Source organism: Pimephales promelas, chromosome 13 (genome assembly GCF_988280905.1).
Source record: "Pimephales promelas chromosome 13, fPimPro1.hap1.1, whole genome shotgun sequence".
Taxonomy (NCBI): Eukaryota; Metazoa; Chordata; class Actinopteri; order Cypriniformes; family Leuciscidae; genus Pimephales; species Pimephales promelas.
In genome coordinates this window covers 11,996,858-12,014,938 of record NC_142781.1, presented here as the reverse complement: position 1 = coordinate 12,014,938, position 18,081 = coordinate 11,996,858, and the positions used below count along the sequence as shown (strand labels likewise).

The 18,081-nt window shown below is 36.3% G+C and overlaps 2 protein-coding genes across 3 annotated transcripts in view; one reads left to right on the top strand and one right to left on the bottom strand.

Annotated features, from left to right (window-relative positions):
• The window catches only part of lpgat1 (lysophosphatidylglycerol acyltransferase 1), a 33,130-nt gene extending 20,262 nt beyond the window's left edge, over window positions 1-12,868 (bottom strand). The window contains exons 1-2 of one of the 2 annotated variants that reach the window (XM_039693186.2): window positions 12,476-12,868; window positions 10,995-11,247 (exon numbers count right to left, since the gene is read on the bottom strand). In XM_039693186.2, the coding sequence (XP_039549120.1) occupies window positions 10,995-11,232 (238 nt within the window). In that variant the 5' untranslated portion in view covers window positions 11,233-11,247; window positions 12,476-12,868. Of the gene's footprint in view, window positions 1-10,994; window positions 11,248-11,394; window positions 11,499-12,475 lie in introns of those variants that run through there. The other variant, XM_039693185.2, reaches the window with a different exon arrangement.
• Window positions 12,869-17,702: 4,834 nt separating this feature from the next.
• opn8c (opsin 8, group member c) overlaps window positions 17,703-18,081 on the top strand; it is a 112,351-nt gene continuing 111,972 nt past the window's right edge. Inside the window, 1 exon segment of the mRNA XM_039693556.2 lies at window positions 17,703-17,956. Coding sequence (XP_039549490.2) covers window positions 17,839-17,956 — 118 coding nt within the window. The 5' untranslated portion in view covers window positions 17,703-17,838.

Sequence of the window (18,081 nt, the reverse complement as noted above, 5' to 3'; positions counted from 1 at the left end):
TCATCATAAATTTTGCTCATTCAAATAATAGTATGTGTGTGTGTATATTTATAATTAATATAAATATACATATAATTGCACGACGCAAGGGTGACATGGTAAAAGAACGGTTCTCTGGTTAGGGTTGGCTATCGTTTGAATTTGAACGATTCTGATTCTGATTCCAATTCCTTGTTTCGATTCCGGTTCCAAAAGATTCTCGATTCCGATTCTTTTAAGAGGCAGGGTCAAAAAAGTTTAGCTAACCTTGCTAACCAACAGTCTTTGTGAAGGAAATACTCCTTCTGTCACAAATACTCCTTTTGTCACAAATTTTGCATTTTGGCGAGATTTCGTTATTTTTAGGAAAGTGAAGCCACACTTTGGACCTCCGACGTAAGCTACTCATGTTTCGACTCATGCGGTTATGCCAACACTTCCGGTAGACGCTTCTTCGTTGGTGTTGTTCAGCGGTTTCTTCTTCCGGACGGCGGACTGTGAATATCGAAACTAGGAATCGAAATTTTAACTTTTGAACGATTCCGGGAAAAACGAAAAGATAGTCCCGGTTCCAATCGATACTCGATTCTCGATACCCAACCCTATCTCTGGTTCTAGTCCAGTAAAGAGCTTCAAAGCGGCACCAATTTTCCTGGCCGAGAACTAGGGTTGGGAATCGTGAGAAATTTTCCGGTTCCGGTTCCGATTCCGGTTCCGCCAAACGATTCCGGTTCCGGTTCCCATTCAATTAAAAATATTAGTAAGAGAAAAATCCACAATCCTTTTTGTGTTTATTTCTTATAGTACTTGACAAATTAGTTTAACAGACTGGTAATGTAAACAAACTCAAAATATTATTAAGCAATATTTGCAAAAAAAAAAAAAAAAAAAAAAAGAAAAAAAAAATATATATATATATATATATATATATATATATATAAATAAAGGAAATTAAAAAATTCTGCATTCTCTATAATAATTTAGACCTCTCCTTTATTGTATCTCCAACAGTGAAGAATACCCTCTCAGAAGGAATAGTATATGCTTTAACACACATATGTGTGTAGAACAGATTATTTTTTAAAACGGTTTGAATGATTGATTCATAAAGACTTTACTTATTTCATTACTGGATAAATCGGCGCTCTAGCAGTTAATAAACAGAACTGCATGCGTCTTGCGGAAGAACATTGTTGCCGGAGCTACTTCTCTCTGTTTATGTCCATGACGAGTCACGCAGGCATTGGGCTACTCCGCAGCAGCTGCGATCCGCCGGCCAGTCTAAACAAGTCCGAGTATTAACGCTTATTACAGGCTTTACGTAGTGATTCAAGATAAGACAAAAACACGGTTTGAAAAAAAAAACATTATGATGTACTCGCTCATTGTATATATTTTGTAAATTCTGAACACAAAAAATATACGGACTGCATCTGTTTTGACCACTACCATCAATGTTTACTCAAACTATAATCTCACTAATTCTGTAACGGAAATCATTTGAATATGTGAAACAAATAAATATTGAGACTGTGTGATTGTAAAGCAGTTTCTTATCGACAAATGCTCTCTCTCTCTCTGCGCATTTGAATGTAGGCTAGAGTGTGACTCGGCGGTCGGCGCGCGCAGCGTGCGTGTGTCTGTGTGTGACAAATGCAGCGCGTGTGAGAGCAAATCGCAACTTCAGTGGTGAAGTTTTTGTCATTTAGGAATAAGACGGCGTCTTCTACTCCCAGCACTTCGCCCACATGATGATATCGCATCGGCATCAGAACCGTTTTCGGAACCGAAACTTAGGAATTTTGCACGGTTCCGGTATTTTTTCAAAAACACAACCGGTTCTGGAAAAGAACCGGTTCTCGGTTCCCAACCCTACCGAGAACTGGTTCTTTGGCTGTCGAAACACAATAACTGGTTCGCGAGTAGGCACTGGCTCCGAACCGGCTCTCAAAATGCTTTGGTGGAAAAGGGGCAAGTGAGTCGAACTTGAGAACCAGATCACTGAGTGAATCATTCTTCTGATCAAGTTGGTTAATCAAACTGATCACTTTGCGAGTTAATGGGTTCTGATCCAGTTGGAAGTGTTCATGATTCGAACCAAATCAGTGGAATCAGTGGTTTGTTCAGTTTCTCATTTAGGCCTACATCTGAAAACATTGAACAGAACTGTTCTTTGTGCCACTTTGTCCAGGAAGGAGACAAAGATTTGACCTCTGCCACACATAGTTATCTTTACCTGTATCATCAGGTCAGGCTCTTATCAGTGTACAGGGAGGCAGCTTGTGCAAAATCCTAACCAGGTGAAAATTACGACAAACGACTTTGACCTTGACTGACAGATACAATCATTGTACCTTTTTTATTTTGAATTCTTAAAGGGGACATATCATGCAAAATCCACTTTTTTAGCCCTTAAATGCATTTTGTTGTATATTTGGAGTGTTTATAAGTACAGAAAAAATGAAATTATTCTCTCAGGTGCTTCGTTTATATCTTTATATTCTGTTTTGGTCATATTTTTCAACCTGTTCAGATTTTTCTGTTTTCTATGACGTTTTTTGAACTACAATGTCACCGTATTTGCAGCGGAACTGCCAAATAAGGAAATTGACTACCGGTCCAACCTTTCGAGCAATCCGAAATAATAATCCAATAATAATCCATTATTATTTCTCGCTCAGATTTTGTAGTCCGAGCTCAATGATGCGGAAGTTACGAGACGGCAAGTCTAAATGTTCGGTTTTTGGATATAGTGACCTGAAGCACTTCAAGGATTCCCACTTCAACAACCTCCGCCAGTATAAAGAAGGGTTTGCCGATCGACTTCGTCTGAATGAGAGGTAAATTCATTCTATCTTTGGAGACGACGAACAGAGCATTTCGATAACCTGTAAATATCATTAATAAAAATAAAGTACTTTACTTTCTTAAAACACATGGTGGTCATGGTTTAGCAGTACCGTTGTCTTTCTTTGTTTTTGTTTTGAAGTAACGTTACACGTCTGCAGTATTATTGTTCTTGAGTTTCATCAATGGTCATTTAGCTGCTGTGTTTTCTGATGTTTTTCTAAATGCATCATATTATCAATACAGATTTTTTGTGGTAAGATTAGACCGTAGTCATTTATCTTGTCACTGTGCTTGTTTTAACAAGAGAAATAGTCGACTTTCACTAATAACACAAAACAGTTAACTCACATACCAATACACCCATATGAAGAGGTTGTTCTGCAGGTTCGTCGTCGTCTTTATCAACTCGCTCGCTCTGGCTCGAATATGTAAGGCTTGATGGACAAGTCTTCTGTTGTTGACATTTTATTAAAGGGACTCTGTGTAGATTTTTAGGTATTTTATTATCTGAAATCAATATTTTTATTCATAAATATGTCCTCAATGGTGTACAAATACCTCTGCAAATTATCTGACTTATCCTCGTAAATGAAGAATTTATTATCTTTATGTACATGGGACGGAGGCTTCCATGTCCGTTCCGCCATCTTGAAAACTATAATAGCAGAGAGGGTCAAAAAGTACCACCAGCCAAACGCGTTTCCACAACGCGTTTTCGTTCAGACTCAGAGCCATCGTCACGTCACATTGAGAGGCGCATTCCCTGCAAGTTTAAACGGCTGCATTGCACTCCTATGATAGCTGATTGCTCTTTTGCTCTATTATTTGTTGCGGACCATATGCCGAGTCACAGGAGAATGCATCCTCATCGCAAAAAAAGGCCAGACTTGAACGAAAAAGGAAACGTGACCGGAGATTGCAAAAAACACGGCCATTAATTTTTCCGTCATAAAATTAATCGGATATGGTTCGATTTTCTGCGTTTTTCGCATCCAGAGCCAGCATTTTGAGAGGTCTTTTGACAATTCAGGGCCGGGGGAGCTCGTCCTCAAATCATTGAACATTATGCGCCGTGCTTTCAGTTTCGGTTTTCAATTCGATCAAGTGTTTATGTTCTCTTCTCTATAGCTATTGGATTATGAAATTAATAAACATTCCCTTTCAATCAGATTGAAATTTAGGATCGAATAAGGTGTGATTGAGCAGTCTATTCGATAACTAATGTATTATTTGGGCACAATATACACAATACATACACAATAACATAGCTGTTCTGTCTGCCCAGCGCTTCCACAGGGCCGCGCGCGGGTGTGTGTGTTTGTGTGTGTCCATACCTGGTCCATACCAGACACACTGCCAGTCTCCGTTCAGAATCGATGGTTCACGGAAATTGGTGGTCTTGTTTTTAATATGTGGCTCCAGAATCGCTAGCAAAGCATCAAACTGTCCCGCTGACATTCTGAGGTAAATTTTGAATCGCTCAGGATAATTCCTCTCGGCGCAATTTCAGGATTGGATGGATATTTTCTATTTCTTCTCTTTTCAATATGAGAGAGGGCAAAAATCATCCTCACTGCTTGACGAATCCATTTGGTATTTTTGCGTTTTTTCCCGCAAAGGTTTAATAAATACGCAACGGACTCGGTGTGCAAGGTTTCTGCGTGACAAATTTTTAGGCTGACGTACAGGAAAATACGCATACGAAAATTTCGTACTCAGTGTGCAATGGCCTTAAATATCTAGCGTTTTAAACCGTGGAAATAGCTAATGCAGCAGAAAGATTTCAGAAGAGACGCTGAAGTTGCCTGCTTTCTCCTCGACAGGTTAGTCAATGTTACAGTCTGACTTAATTTTTTTGTCATTGCTTGGTTGTGTACTTTATTATATAGACAGTATAACATTTATAGGTAAAAAAGTTAAACAAGGTCTTTGATGAATAGCAGCTATTGACTACTTTACTCGCAGCTATTGTGAAGGAAGGTGCTAAAAACAAGGTTTGTAAGTTAATTCTTTATAACCTATAAATTCAGTAAGAATATAGAGATAATGATTGTAAGAAAATATTGCTCTCTGTAAGATTTTCTATAGCTTTCTTTTTATATATAAATGATCAATTAGCTAAAATTGTGATTTTGCTATGTGGATAAGATTGTACAGAGAATTAAAATTAATTTATACAGCTAGACACATAAATTGTACACATAAGTTAACACATAAGTTGCTGTTTTTTTTTTAAGTTACAAACCTGTTCACCCGGAGAAAAACTCGATGAAGTGTTACTACAAGACATCCTGTCATAGCATTTTTGGTACATAACGGCAACCGTAGATGCAATACGCACTTGAAAATGCGAGGCGCTGGAGAGCAAAATTCGTTTGAATGCAAAATAATATTTAACCACTAGATGGGGGTATTTCCTACACACAGAGTCCCTTTAACGTGTGAATAAAAATGTTCGTTGATGGTATATCGTATATCTCTAATCAAACTACAATAATGGCCGAACGGGGGAGTTGAACCGACCGTGAACTCATTGACCTGGAGAGCGGGCGGGGTATGACGCATCTCCTTTTTATTTAAAGGGGCCGCTTTGAAACGGGTCGCTCAAAGACGCACATCAGAAAAGGGGTAGAAAAGGGGCTTGTGGAGCTATAATAATGAGGAATTCAGAACCAAAGAATTGCAGTTATGTTTTATATAGACCACAACGGTATGATTTATATGTAAAAATGAATGATTAAAAAGCATGATATGTACCCTTTAACACATTTTCCTGTTTTTTTCCTTACAGGACACCAGGACAGGCTCTAAACATAAGACACACCATCCATATGACTCGCAGCTCATTTACATATGAGCAGGTATTCAATAGGAAAACACAATTAATAATTTAACATTCTACCATGTTGCTTTCCAAACATTGCTCATCCCAATTTGTGAGCATTTATCACACAGCTTAGCGTAACCCAAAACTGTATGCTATACTCAAGCTGTTCCTGTGAGAAGACAAATGAAAATAGAACTGCGGTTTTGATTTAGTCTGCTCTTTTCCCAGATTCAACTTCATATAGGTGAAAAAAGCACACCAAACGTGACGATGCAGAATAAAGGAATGTCTTCAATTTGTACACACACACAAAAAATGACACACAAAAAGGAAAACTCCAACTGTACATGTGAAAGGGAAGCTTGTCTAACAATGACTTAAGATAACTTTATCAAACAAACAAATAATTTGCCAATTCAAATAAGCAACTATTTGATTTTCAAAATACCAGTACTCAAAAATCCCAGACTTAAACTTCCATAACAAAAACAGTGGTATAATGGGCATGTTTCATATATATATATATATATATATATATATATAGGTTTCACGTCATTTTTAAAATAAAAATGTATTATTGTTAAAAAAAACTATTATTGTTCAATGATCATGAGTTCATAAAATCTCCACGTATAATACAATTCCTTAAAATCATTTTAGATTAAGATTACAGCATATTAAACTGTGTTTCACAGCTGAATGTTACATTAACAACCTTTATTTGTTATCTTGTAAAAGGCTGACGAATGGTCTTATCTATCTTCATGACAGGCTGATTGTCCCAGCCCTTGCGCCTCCATCTCATGGTCCACATAATCAGTCGAGAGCTTTCTGCGTACAATTAACACTACTCATGCTACTCTTAGTACCAGCGTGCAACAAAATGAAATTAGCTGTGAAATGCCCGTGAGTAAGCAGGAGGCGCATCAACTCACCTCGATCCAACCTGTCCATAATTCAACAAGGAAACCTAAAAACCTCTTTCTACTGGAAATAGCCAAATCAATACTTTTATCACACGCCACATGAAATGCCACTTCCAGTCTGTGATGAATGATAATGTGGATTCATAAAGAGGGATATGAGGTAAACAAAGACATCCCATAAGATTATAATACTGTCCGAACACAAAAAAAAACACAGTAATAGTTTAATCAAACTTGTCAACCAAAGAAAATATTGAAATCGATCCAAACTCCGGAAACCCAACAGTGTGAGTGAGAGTCAATAAAGATGAAACAGTCGATAGATCTCCACTCAGCAGTCAAAATTTGGCAACACAAGGAGACTCTGACAGAAGTCTAGTGGCTCACTTGACTGAAGAAACATTGCTTTACACCGTCAGGCAGTGAAATTGACAATTTGGATGCCTAACCTTATTAAAAAGGTCAGGAACTCTTAATATCTTATAACAGTAATCAAAATAAAGAAAACAGTTCTTTATTGGCATTAATGGTTCAATGAAGAACTTTATCCAGTAGGGCAGTGTTTCCCAACCTTTTTTTTTTTTTTTTTGCCACGGCACAGTAAAAAAATAAATAATCAAGTCTACAATAAGAACTACAATATCTAAATTGTACAAACATGCATATTGAAATATATTGGATATTGAATATTATAATAAAATATTATAAAATATAATAAAATAAGGTGAAACTCGAGCTTAAAGGCCTGTTCACACCAAGCACGATAACTAAAAATATAACGATAAAGATAACTATATATGCGTCCACACCAACGACCGATAACAGTCTTTCTATTCTAAGCACGCGCACACCCGCACTGCGTTTTCAAAGTAGCGAAAATGGATGACCTAGCTGCTGCTTTATGTTACAAACAAATATCAACAAAAAAAACAGGCGCTTTACCAAAGCGTTTTTAGCCAGCTGAAAACGCTAGACGATCTGCTTAAGACGCCGTGCTTTGGGTGCTTGAGAGCGTTCTGGCAGCGCAGCGTTTTTTTCCGTTGAGACGTTTCGTTGCTATGATACAGAATATCCGCAGCAGTTTGAATGTTGACAGTTGGTCGGTGTGATATTAGTCCCGCCCCTCCTCCACTGTGATTGGACGGCTGGGTAAAAAGTGACAGTGATGAGCGCTGCGTTTTATCCAAAGTTGAACATTTTTCAACTCCCAGCGACCAATAAAAACGCCAGGCGCTCGGCGCTTCAGCGTGAAAAAAATGCTCAGCGCCTCGGTACACTCATGGCGTTTAAAAAACACGGCGCTCCCATTGAAAACAAACGCCAGGCGCGTGGAAAAAGCTTTGGTGGACACACGGCCTAAAAGACGAGAGGAGTTGGGAGCGCATCTAAACAGTGAATCGAGCAAGTCTAACAGTGAATTTAGCTGATGAAGTCAGTGATGGGATGAAAACATCACCTAGTCAATACCTTTATATATGTACAACGCCTTTTTTTCACTGCAACTCCAGCAATGTTGTCAACTAGCGCTGGATTGCCTACCTGATGTAATTTTGTTACACTATGCTAAACTGCATAATATCTCATTGTGAATACTTCTCACCGTTTATTCCCAGGATACGACCGATTGCTTTCCATATATCCATCTTTTTTAACGTATCCTTGAAAAGCGGGTTTGACTTGTCAACCAGTGGAGGATTTTTTTTCTCTGGAATGTCATCTGCCATTTTAAATGTGCAAGAACTTTAAATTGGAATGGATTCTGATTGGTTGTCAGTGTTTTATCGTTGGACAGCTGGAAAAAAAATCGTTCTGAAAGTGATCCCAACGATATAGTTCCTCATACCTTTATCGTTATAGTTGTGGTGTGAACTCTGTTATTCTTTAATATGGAGAATGATTTTTTAGAATTATATCTTTATAGTTATCGTGCTTGATGTGAACGGGCCTTAAGTCAGGTAGGAACACAATAAGGAAGGAGATATAGGTAGCCTATTTGAAATTGTTGGTAATGATGATAAAACAACAAATTAACATAGGGCGGAAAAACCCTATTTTTTAAAATAATTAACCACTATGTCAAAGTTGGTATCGTGGCTTTATGTATGTGCATGTGCCTTCATAATATTAACATGTTTTGAAAATCAAGCTCAGGTGGAGTTAACAACTGACAAAGATATTTTGTCCATCACTAGAACAGCTGCATCTGAGACAGTGCATTATGTTTTCATCAACTGACAGGTTACACAATACACAATTGTAGCTTTTCTGTTGTTGAATGCATTTGGAAAAAAAATCTCCTCATATAAAAGAAGAAGTGCCATATCTAAAGGATAGGCTATTTAAAACAATATATTGGCTACAACTAGACAGCAAATTACAGACAACAACAACAAAACAGCCTTTTTAGACAATGTTCCTTGTGTAAAGAAAACGCTGTACTTATTCAAACATCAGTTGTTTTATTTAACTTTGCATTGCAAACAAGCAAAGCTCTCCATACTGCATGTAGCGCTTCATTCACGATAGAGGTGGGTGGAGTTATGAGGTTTGACTGACAGTTTGAAGAGCCAATGGAGATACGCGGTTTAGTGAAAAGCTCTTTTAAATGCTTTTCATTGGTTACATTTTTGTAAAACTCTCATACAGAGGCAAAGGATGACCAATAATATTGATTGATTTTTACAAATAAAACAAAAAATTATGAAATATGAGATTTCTGCCTTACAGCGACAATATATTCTTTATATATATATATATATTATTTATTTTTTTTTTTTTTTAAATCAACCTGTCCATATCAACTTGCCCATCTTGCCAAGTATCCCAGCAAACAGTCGGTTTTGTCTTAAGTGAAAGTAAACAGAATGAGAAAGATGCATCAATATCAGTATTTTGGATCCGTGGAAGTGCATTATATCTTAAAGTGAGAAGAGACTAATATTCCTGCTGTCAGCGTTTAATATTAATCAAACAACAAAAGACAAGGAAATCAATCACTGCTCTTGACTCAATAGCTTTTGTGACTTTAATAATGATCAATCTTTATTTAATTTATACAGTGACGACTATAAGCAATATTATTTTAGTTTTAATTCAGTTTCGGTTCCTGAAGACTACTGTTAGATGCCTAATTTAATAACCGGACAAGCACTGTTTATTTTATTTGTATTTATTATATATCGTCTATGGAAGGTGTAATAAAATGTGGAAGGTGTAGAAGGCCATAAAATGTTCAACCAATTATTCTAACTGCGTGTCAACGCATGTATTTACATGCGTATTTTAACATAAAACAGAGATGTATCTTTCGTCTCTCATATCTCTCGTCGTACGTCATGAACAACTATTTGTTCAGTTCTGTACTGTGTGTAGAATTATTGTGAGGAATGTGGTTGTCACTACCTGTATTTTCCGGGGATAATTGGGTTGTAGAATGTGGTTGTCGCTCTTGTAAATTACTGTTCTCGGTGTACCAAACAGTACTGATGTACGGGTCATCTCATAACCCGCACGGCGGGAAAGAAATTGTCACTTTATTTGCAGGGCGGGTTGGGCCGGGTTATTAAAAGCAATTTTTTTTTTAAATCCATGTATGTTGCGTGCAATTTCCAGATTATATTCAATATTTGGGAAAATCTATTTTCATATTTCGTTAGGTTATTTGATAAGGTTACAATACAAATGCCATAGCAACGTTTGTGTGGTTTCCTCAAACCTTTGGTGTCACGTCACACATCACAACAACAAGAATGGAGAAATAAAAGTGAAGGTGGAAGACGAGGTGTTAAATGAATAATAATTAAAAGAAAAAAAGATCTGGCTGCTAAATGTAATGTTTGAGACGGGTTCTCAGAAATACGCGAAGTGCAACTCGTGTGAAAAATATACAAACAGGAGAGCCACAAAACGGCACTTCCAGCATGTCAAAACATATGACATGAAGGGTCTAAGAAATAACATATAGTTTAACCTATTAGATAGGGTGACCAACTGTCCTGTTTTCCCAGGACATGTCCTGTTTTCATATAACAATATAACAATTTTCTAGATAAATAGATACAGTGGTGCAGGTCGGGCCAAATAATTTCATAAAAGCGGGAAAAAATCTGACCCGCGCATTACTACTGAACAGGATTAGCACAAAAAGGTGAATTGACAACCACTTTAGTTGCAGTGTGTACATGGTCTTTAACATTAGTAGAACCTTTACATTCCACAAAAGGTTTTTTATAGTGGGGAAAAAGTGATTTGGATCGTTAAAATCTTCAAACTAAGAAAAGATTATTTGAAGAAGTGATCACTGAAAGGTACTTTGAGGAACCCAAAAAGGTTATTCTATGGCATCACTGCGAAAAACCTACTTTTGGAACATTAACTTTTAAGAGTGAAATAGAGGAAAAAGCTGGTCTTACCTGTGTAACCTGCAAACCATCCCCAAGACGCCACCATTGCCAGTAACCACCTGAACATAACCCCTTCAATGTACCAGAACGTGTGGGCATCCAGAACTCTTAACGGCTGAAGGGCTATCAGGTAGAGGCAGTAGGACGGGATCGCAACACAGTTATTGACAAACATGAAGGTGAAACGGAGCAGCGACTTCATTAAGATCCAGAACAATTTGCGAGCCGCGTCCAGATGGGGAGCCATACTTTTTTGTCCTGCCTGCAAAAAAGAAAGTAAAAAAGAACAAAGCAAATTATATCTCAACACCTTAGCAATGCCTGAAGCTGATGTATGTTTAAATCAAGGTAGTCAAGCCAAGACATGGAGGAGACTGAAGTCTCCAAAGAATGTAGAGACGTGGCTTACTTGCATCTATGAAGTGAACTGATTTACTAACACACATCCAGTAACCTCAGATATAAATATGCCGGTTCATACTGACACCCTTTAAGCCAGTTAGACTTTGATATCTGTGTATCATGCAAAACAAACAATGAAAATCTTTGGTTCAAATTAAATAGTCTTTCCTGATAAGCATGTTGAGGAGGAGCCACTTCAAGTTAACCATAGTGACCAAGATTCACAATCATGCTTAATACTATATTTCTCCTGAGAAAGTGTATATATGTAAAAAAAAAATTAACCGGTACAAAATCATAATTATTAAGAATGACGGTGTTTTTACTCAAAACATGAGAAAGATTTCCAATCACAATAAACAAAGATAACGTTTGATAGCGCAAACATGACCAGTTTCAGTTTAACACACTTCATCTCAGTTATTGACGTTTGAATGCCTTTTATTAATCTGATTTAAGGTGAATTAGAATACAAATCCTCTGAATAAAGGTTAATTCCTTAAAATGTGTTGTTGAACAGAACGCTAACGCGGCTAACATGCTATACAGTTTAAACTGCAGCTTTAACAACACTGCATAATTAATTCTGAAACATGTCTATTTTCTAACAACTCAAACGTAGACACGTAAATCAATTAATAAAACACGATAATATATACAATACCTAATGCTAAATAAAGCACAAAGTGTCTCTGTGCGTGCGCTGCTGTGTTAGCATGCTAGGCTAAGGCGAACTCGGGTCATTAATTCAGTTTAACGGTCACATCTGATCATTATATGATTCGAGTATTTCTTTTTTACATTTTCTCTTCATTTGAGTGGTTGATTTCATTATTCGAGCAATAAAATCTTCTATTGTCTGTCATTCATATAAAGTGGCCGGTGTCTGTCTGACTGAATCGGGTATTAATGAGATTTGAACTAAAGTCCTTGGCGGATCCCGAGACGAACCGGTTTGGAACAGGTAACGTTAACGTTAGCCGTTATCTCCATCTAGCAAAAAGCTTCAACGGTTCAAATTACATGAATGATCTGAAACAATCTCCTATTTTTAATCGTCTAATCTTCACGTGAAAGTGTTTTCTCACCGTGCTAAAGCGCAGCTCGCTGGTGAAGCTGCCGATGGGTTCGGACGGTTCGGTTCGGTCACATGTAGCGGATGATGATGATCGGTGAACCCGTGAGCTGCAAGTCGTCTGCTCCACGGCTTGACTCGGTTCCTAGAGTCCGTGTCCTGGTCGGATGCATGCACCTCAGTCACACACGCGCATGTTGGTGTAGTCTCGCATCGAACCGACGGGCGGCCGAACCTCCGGATCTGCTCTCAAATCCCCGAATCGAACACAGCACACGGTTGAGATCAGACGCGTAAACTCATCTTTGCGTTCCGGGTAAGGCGTGTCGGGCATGCATTCAATGGGCCTCTCCTCCGGGATGATGAGGAGGAGGAGGAGGATGATGAGGAGGATGATGATGATGATGATCTTTGGCTCTGTTTCTGGATCTCCTACTGGCTGCGGGCACGCGCAGACGCGGCGAAAGCACGCGCACTGATACCGGCCCAGAACCAAACTAAATGTGCAGGCTAATATTAATTATATTGCTAAGCACCCAAGATTCAAACTAGATGTGTTCAAAATTCCATCTTTGGAAGGGCAGAAAACTCTATATGAATGTTAGAATTAGCCTACTGTAGTATAAAAGAAGATTAAAAAGTCCAAACCAGATCCTACAAACAAAATGAAACCAATAATATTCAGGTGTGTTTTCCGCTGTATTTTGGAAAAGTTGGTAAACTATGACCCCCAGTGGGCAATTAAAAAACAGTAAATCTGTCTGTCTGTCTGTCTGTCTGTCTGTCTGTCTGTCTGTCCACCCATCTACAGTTTTGACTACAAACTAAACGAGATATCCATCCGATGGACTTCAGTTATTTCACCTCAGCTACTATTTAGTTCATTACTCACATTATGAAATTACCTGGTTAATAGATAATCTTTAAAAACTCAATAATTTCATTAATAACTTAAAAAAATTAAATGAATTAAAAATGTGATAAAAAAAAGGTTTTAAAAAGAGTTTAAAAGATAGCATGTGAGAAGGCAAATTAGGCTAATACAAAAAAAGAAAAAAAGAAAAAGATAATTCTAAAGTGGACACACACACACACACACACACACACACACACACACACACACACACACACACACACTGTAACACGTGATACTGTTACAGCCATGTATTCAGAACATCCATAAGGAGGGATTGGAAATGGACCAGGAAACAGACAGGCTGATTCAAATGCACGGTTCTCCTCTTTCTAATAAATAAAAGGGTATCTAAAAATACATTTGAGATGAAACGTGACTGACTTTCTAAAAGAAACATACACATTTTCTACCAAAAGTATTTAGGCTGTTAAAGTTTAAAGGGATAGTTCACTCGCCAAAAAAAGAAAACTATGTAATTATGTTCTCGTATTGTTCTAAACATGCATCATTAAGTTTTTTCTTCTGTTGAACATAAAGGAAGATATTTTGAGGAATGTTGATAATCAAACAGTTGCTGGTCCCCATTGACTTTCATAATATAAGTCAACGAGGACCGAAAACTGTTTGAATATATATATAATATTTATACTATATATAAATACACACATATTTTATGTATATTTAAGAAAAAATATTATTTATATATAAAATATTTATATTTTATATAATATAAATTATAATATAATATATGATATAAATTTTATATAAATCTATATACAATATACACATGAAAATATTTCTTAAATATATACAAGCATGTGTGTGTATTTATATATACAAAATAATTATACACAGTGCACCTGTGTATTATGTAAACACAAACTTTTATTTTGGATGTGATTAATCGCGATTAATCGTTTGACAGCCCTAATATATAGGCTAATATATGTGATATGACTCATGTTCTATATTCCAGTTTTATGCAAAAAGATGCTTGAAGATTATTTGTGTTCCGTGTCTTAAAAAAAGAGCATAAATAGAAAAAGTAATGGCACCACTTTCATTTTCTTTGCTTTAATGTCCCTTAGATTTCTGAATGCGGTGTATCTTTGCACCAGCAGAGGTCTCTGTTGTCAAGTGTCAAGTCAAGTCTAATCTCAAACGTCTATAAAAGACTTGAGCAATGAATGAGGGCAATCAATGTTTCATTCACTAAACACAATTGCACCTTTTCTCTATTATTTGTGCAAAAACGAATGACTCACAGTACGCTGCTTTGTTTTGTATTCTGTATTGCATTGTATTGTATTCTTTGTGCTGTTCAATGTGAGGCGTAAATAAAGCAGCAGCACATCTTTATCTCTCCGTGACCTTCTCTCGAGGGGAGGAAATATCTACTTCCAAGTGGAGATACAGACAGACAGACAACATCTATCCTGCCTATTGCTGATTTATTCGTAGATATATCTTTTGTAATTCATTAATTGCACTAGTGGCTGATTTTTAAGTACATGTTTATTTTGTTATTTATCCGACTAGTAATAGTGTTTAACCTGTTCACATTTTTAATATAGCCTAATAATCATGTGAGATAATTGTAAATATATCGAGCTAACTGTCCATGATTAATAATAATAATAAAAAAATATTGGTAACACTTTATAATAACTGCACGCTAGTAATCATTTGTTAAGCATGAGTAAACAGTCATAATTTATGAAGCATGAGTAGACATTAATAAGCAGTTTCTAAATACAACCAGTTATTTAAGAGTTGTCAGTCATCACTTAGAAAGTGTAAGTAAATGTAGTAAATACAGGTAGTTATAAAGCATTTAGTGGTGGTCTGTTTATTTCATGAGCTCATCTAAAGTGAGGACTATTCATGCCTTGTAAAGCATTTATAAAAGAGATCTAAAGGCTCATCAATCTTCTAAACAGTAAAATGTAACAAACACCGCTTTAACAGCCTTTAAATCTTCTTTATGCTTTACACGGCATGAATAGTCCTCACTTTAGATGAGCTCACAAACATAGTTAACTAGCCACTACTACATGCTTTATAAAAACCCTGAGTTACAGCATAAATACATGTTAATAAAGCATTTATTAACACACTAAGTAACCATATGTCCGAATAATAAGATGTATAAATGTACATTTAAATAAATAAAAATATATAAACAAATAGATATGCTTTTAAATCAAGAAGAAGGCATTTAGCTGTATTTCTTAACTGCTTATTAATGTCTAATGCTTTAATGATGAATGAACTGATGAATGAACTGTTTGTTATAAAGTGTTACCTAATTATTTTATTCAAACATTTCATTTAAAGTGATTTAAATATTGAATTAAAATAATTGTAATTAAGATTCTGTTAAAATAACAGCCAATGATCTAAGTCCTACATTTCTATTTAAGTGAAATCTTAATTGGTTTCAACTTAGTATTATTTATGACTATTGTTTTTTAATGTTACCTGTTGAAGACACCTTTATTTATTTCTAAAGGGCAAGTGGTGTATGGTGACAATTGCATATTGATATTTGCTTTGCATATACATTCACTTGTTCTTTCTTCATAGCCTTTCGCCATCTGCCTCAAGAAGGATCCATTTGTCAAGTCATGTGATTGACTGGGATTAAACAGCCCACTGACAGCAGATAATCTTATAGCATACAAAGTTCCTAATGCTTTTTTTGTTTATATGATATTATTTGTCTGTATTTTATACATCATAAATAGCATTTGTACTTTGCAAAGGTCTGGAATGTTTCATAGACCCTCCTTCATTCAGGCTGCTGATTCCTCCTCGAGTCTCTGCCTCCTCACATTGCTAACTGTGGATTAGTTATCAGGAACTTTATGTTTGAATACAATTACTGGTTTCCATTCATGCATACATGCAGTATTGTGCAAAAGTCTTAGCCACAATAGTGTTTTTACACAGAAAATAGTTTAAAGCAAGTTATTTATATCTTTTGCTTTAGAAACTTTTATGTTTAAAGTTAAAAACTTTTGCTGATAATTTACTCACCCCTATGTCATCCAAGATATCCACGTCTTTCTTTCTTAAGTGGAAAAGAAATTAATTATTTTTGATGAAAACATTTCAGGATTTTCTCCATATAATGGACTTCAATGGGAACCAAACGGTTCAAAGTCCAAATGAGAGTTTCAGTGCAGCTTCAAAGGGCTTTAAACAACACCAGGCGATGAATAAGGGTCTTATCAGAGTTTGGTCCATAAATGTTGCCAATTGTAATTGGATTATTGTTGATTGAAATGTTAATTTCAATCAATAATAATCCAATTACTTAATTTCTTTTTAACTGAAGAAAGAAAGACGTGGACATCTTGGATGACATGGGGGTGAGTAAATTATCAGCAAAAGTAAAAGGTTTTTTTTTTTTTAAAGTGAACTACTCCTTTAAGCTTGTGAGCAGATCATCTGAGGGACAAGCTGAATTCATTCCACCATATCTTTGTTCACAATTAAACATGTACATCGTAATCCTTTAATTTTTAATATTTGGCATGTTTGTGTGCTGTTGCACATCCCTGTGTGTGTAATAAGCAGAGTGTACATTCGCATTACTAACGCTCTCTTTAAATAACAAAAAAATAAATAAATAAAATACAACAACATTGACTTTAGACTATAGGTTTCAGTTAGTCAAATGCAGTCTAGCCAACAATGCACCTGAAAACACCTCACTTTCAGACCAGCAGCCAATGGGAGCACAAATGGGCGCAGGACGTGAAAACGATAACTGTGTCAGGCTGAAACTGCTAAAAACACTTCTGTAAATGCTAACATGTCTGAGACTTTTTCAAAGTTCTATATAATCAATTGTCTTGTGATAATCAATGGATTTCTACTTTTATTGTCACAATTGCACTAATACATTGGTTTTCAAGTTGAGTCCACCAGCTGAGTAACAAGATGTATATGTTTATTTAATGCTCAAATAAAACCAAGACATAATGCTGCGTGAAAACGGTATAGCCTACGGTAAATGTATATATTGTAGAAATTCAGCCCCTTTGATTGCACCAAACAACCTTGACAAACAAAATAATTGAATTGTTTAAACTATATGCACATATAAGCAAGCTTGCTTGAGAACAACTGCACTAATAGACCCACAACTGAAAACATGTCAACAATATTGTATATATTAGTATTTTGAGCTTTGTGGAACTCCAAGAATTGTAATAGGCTATCAATTTATTGTTCTGCATTTTATTTTGAAAGAAAGAAAGAAAGAAAGAAAGAAAGAAAGAAAGAAAGAAAGAAAGAAAGAAAGAAAGAAAAAGAAAGACTCATTGATGCTCACTGATGAGGGAGCGCGAGACCAGACGTCATTTGATATCCTCTTACTCTTCCATGCAGGATCAGCTAGCCTACCTTATTCATTTGGAAAATAGTACGAAACGTGACTATTCGTACACAATATGTTTTCGAACTCAACGAGAAATGAAGAGCTTCCTGGAAACTCCAACTCAGAGAGTTTTACTTCTAAACTTTCGCCAGCTGCTGATATCGTGGTTGGATTGGTTATAATGTCAATTGGTGAGTGTGATATGTTTTGTTACAGGCTACTTATTTATTCTGTCCGTTTCATGTAGTGGTATCCTGTTCGCGAACTAAGTGAATATGTCTGTTCAATGAATTTTGGCTTTGATTCACATTTAGCC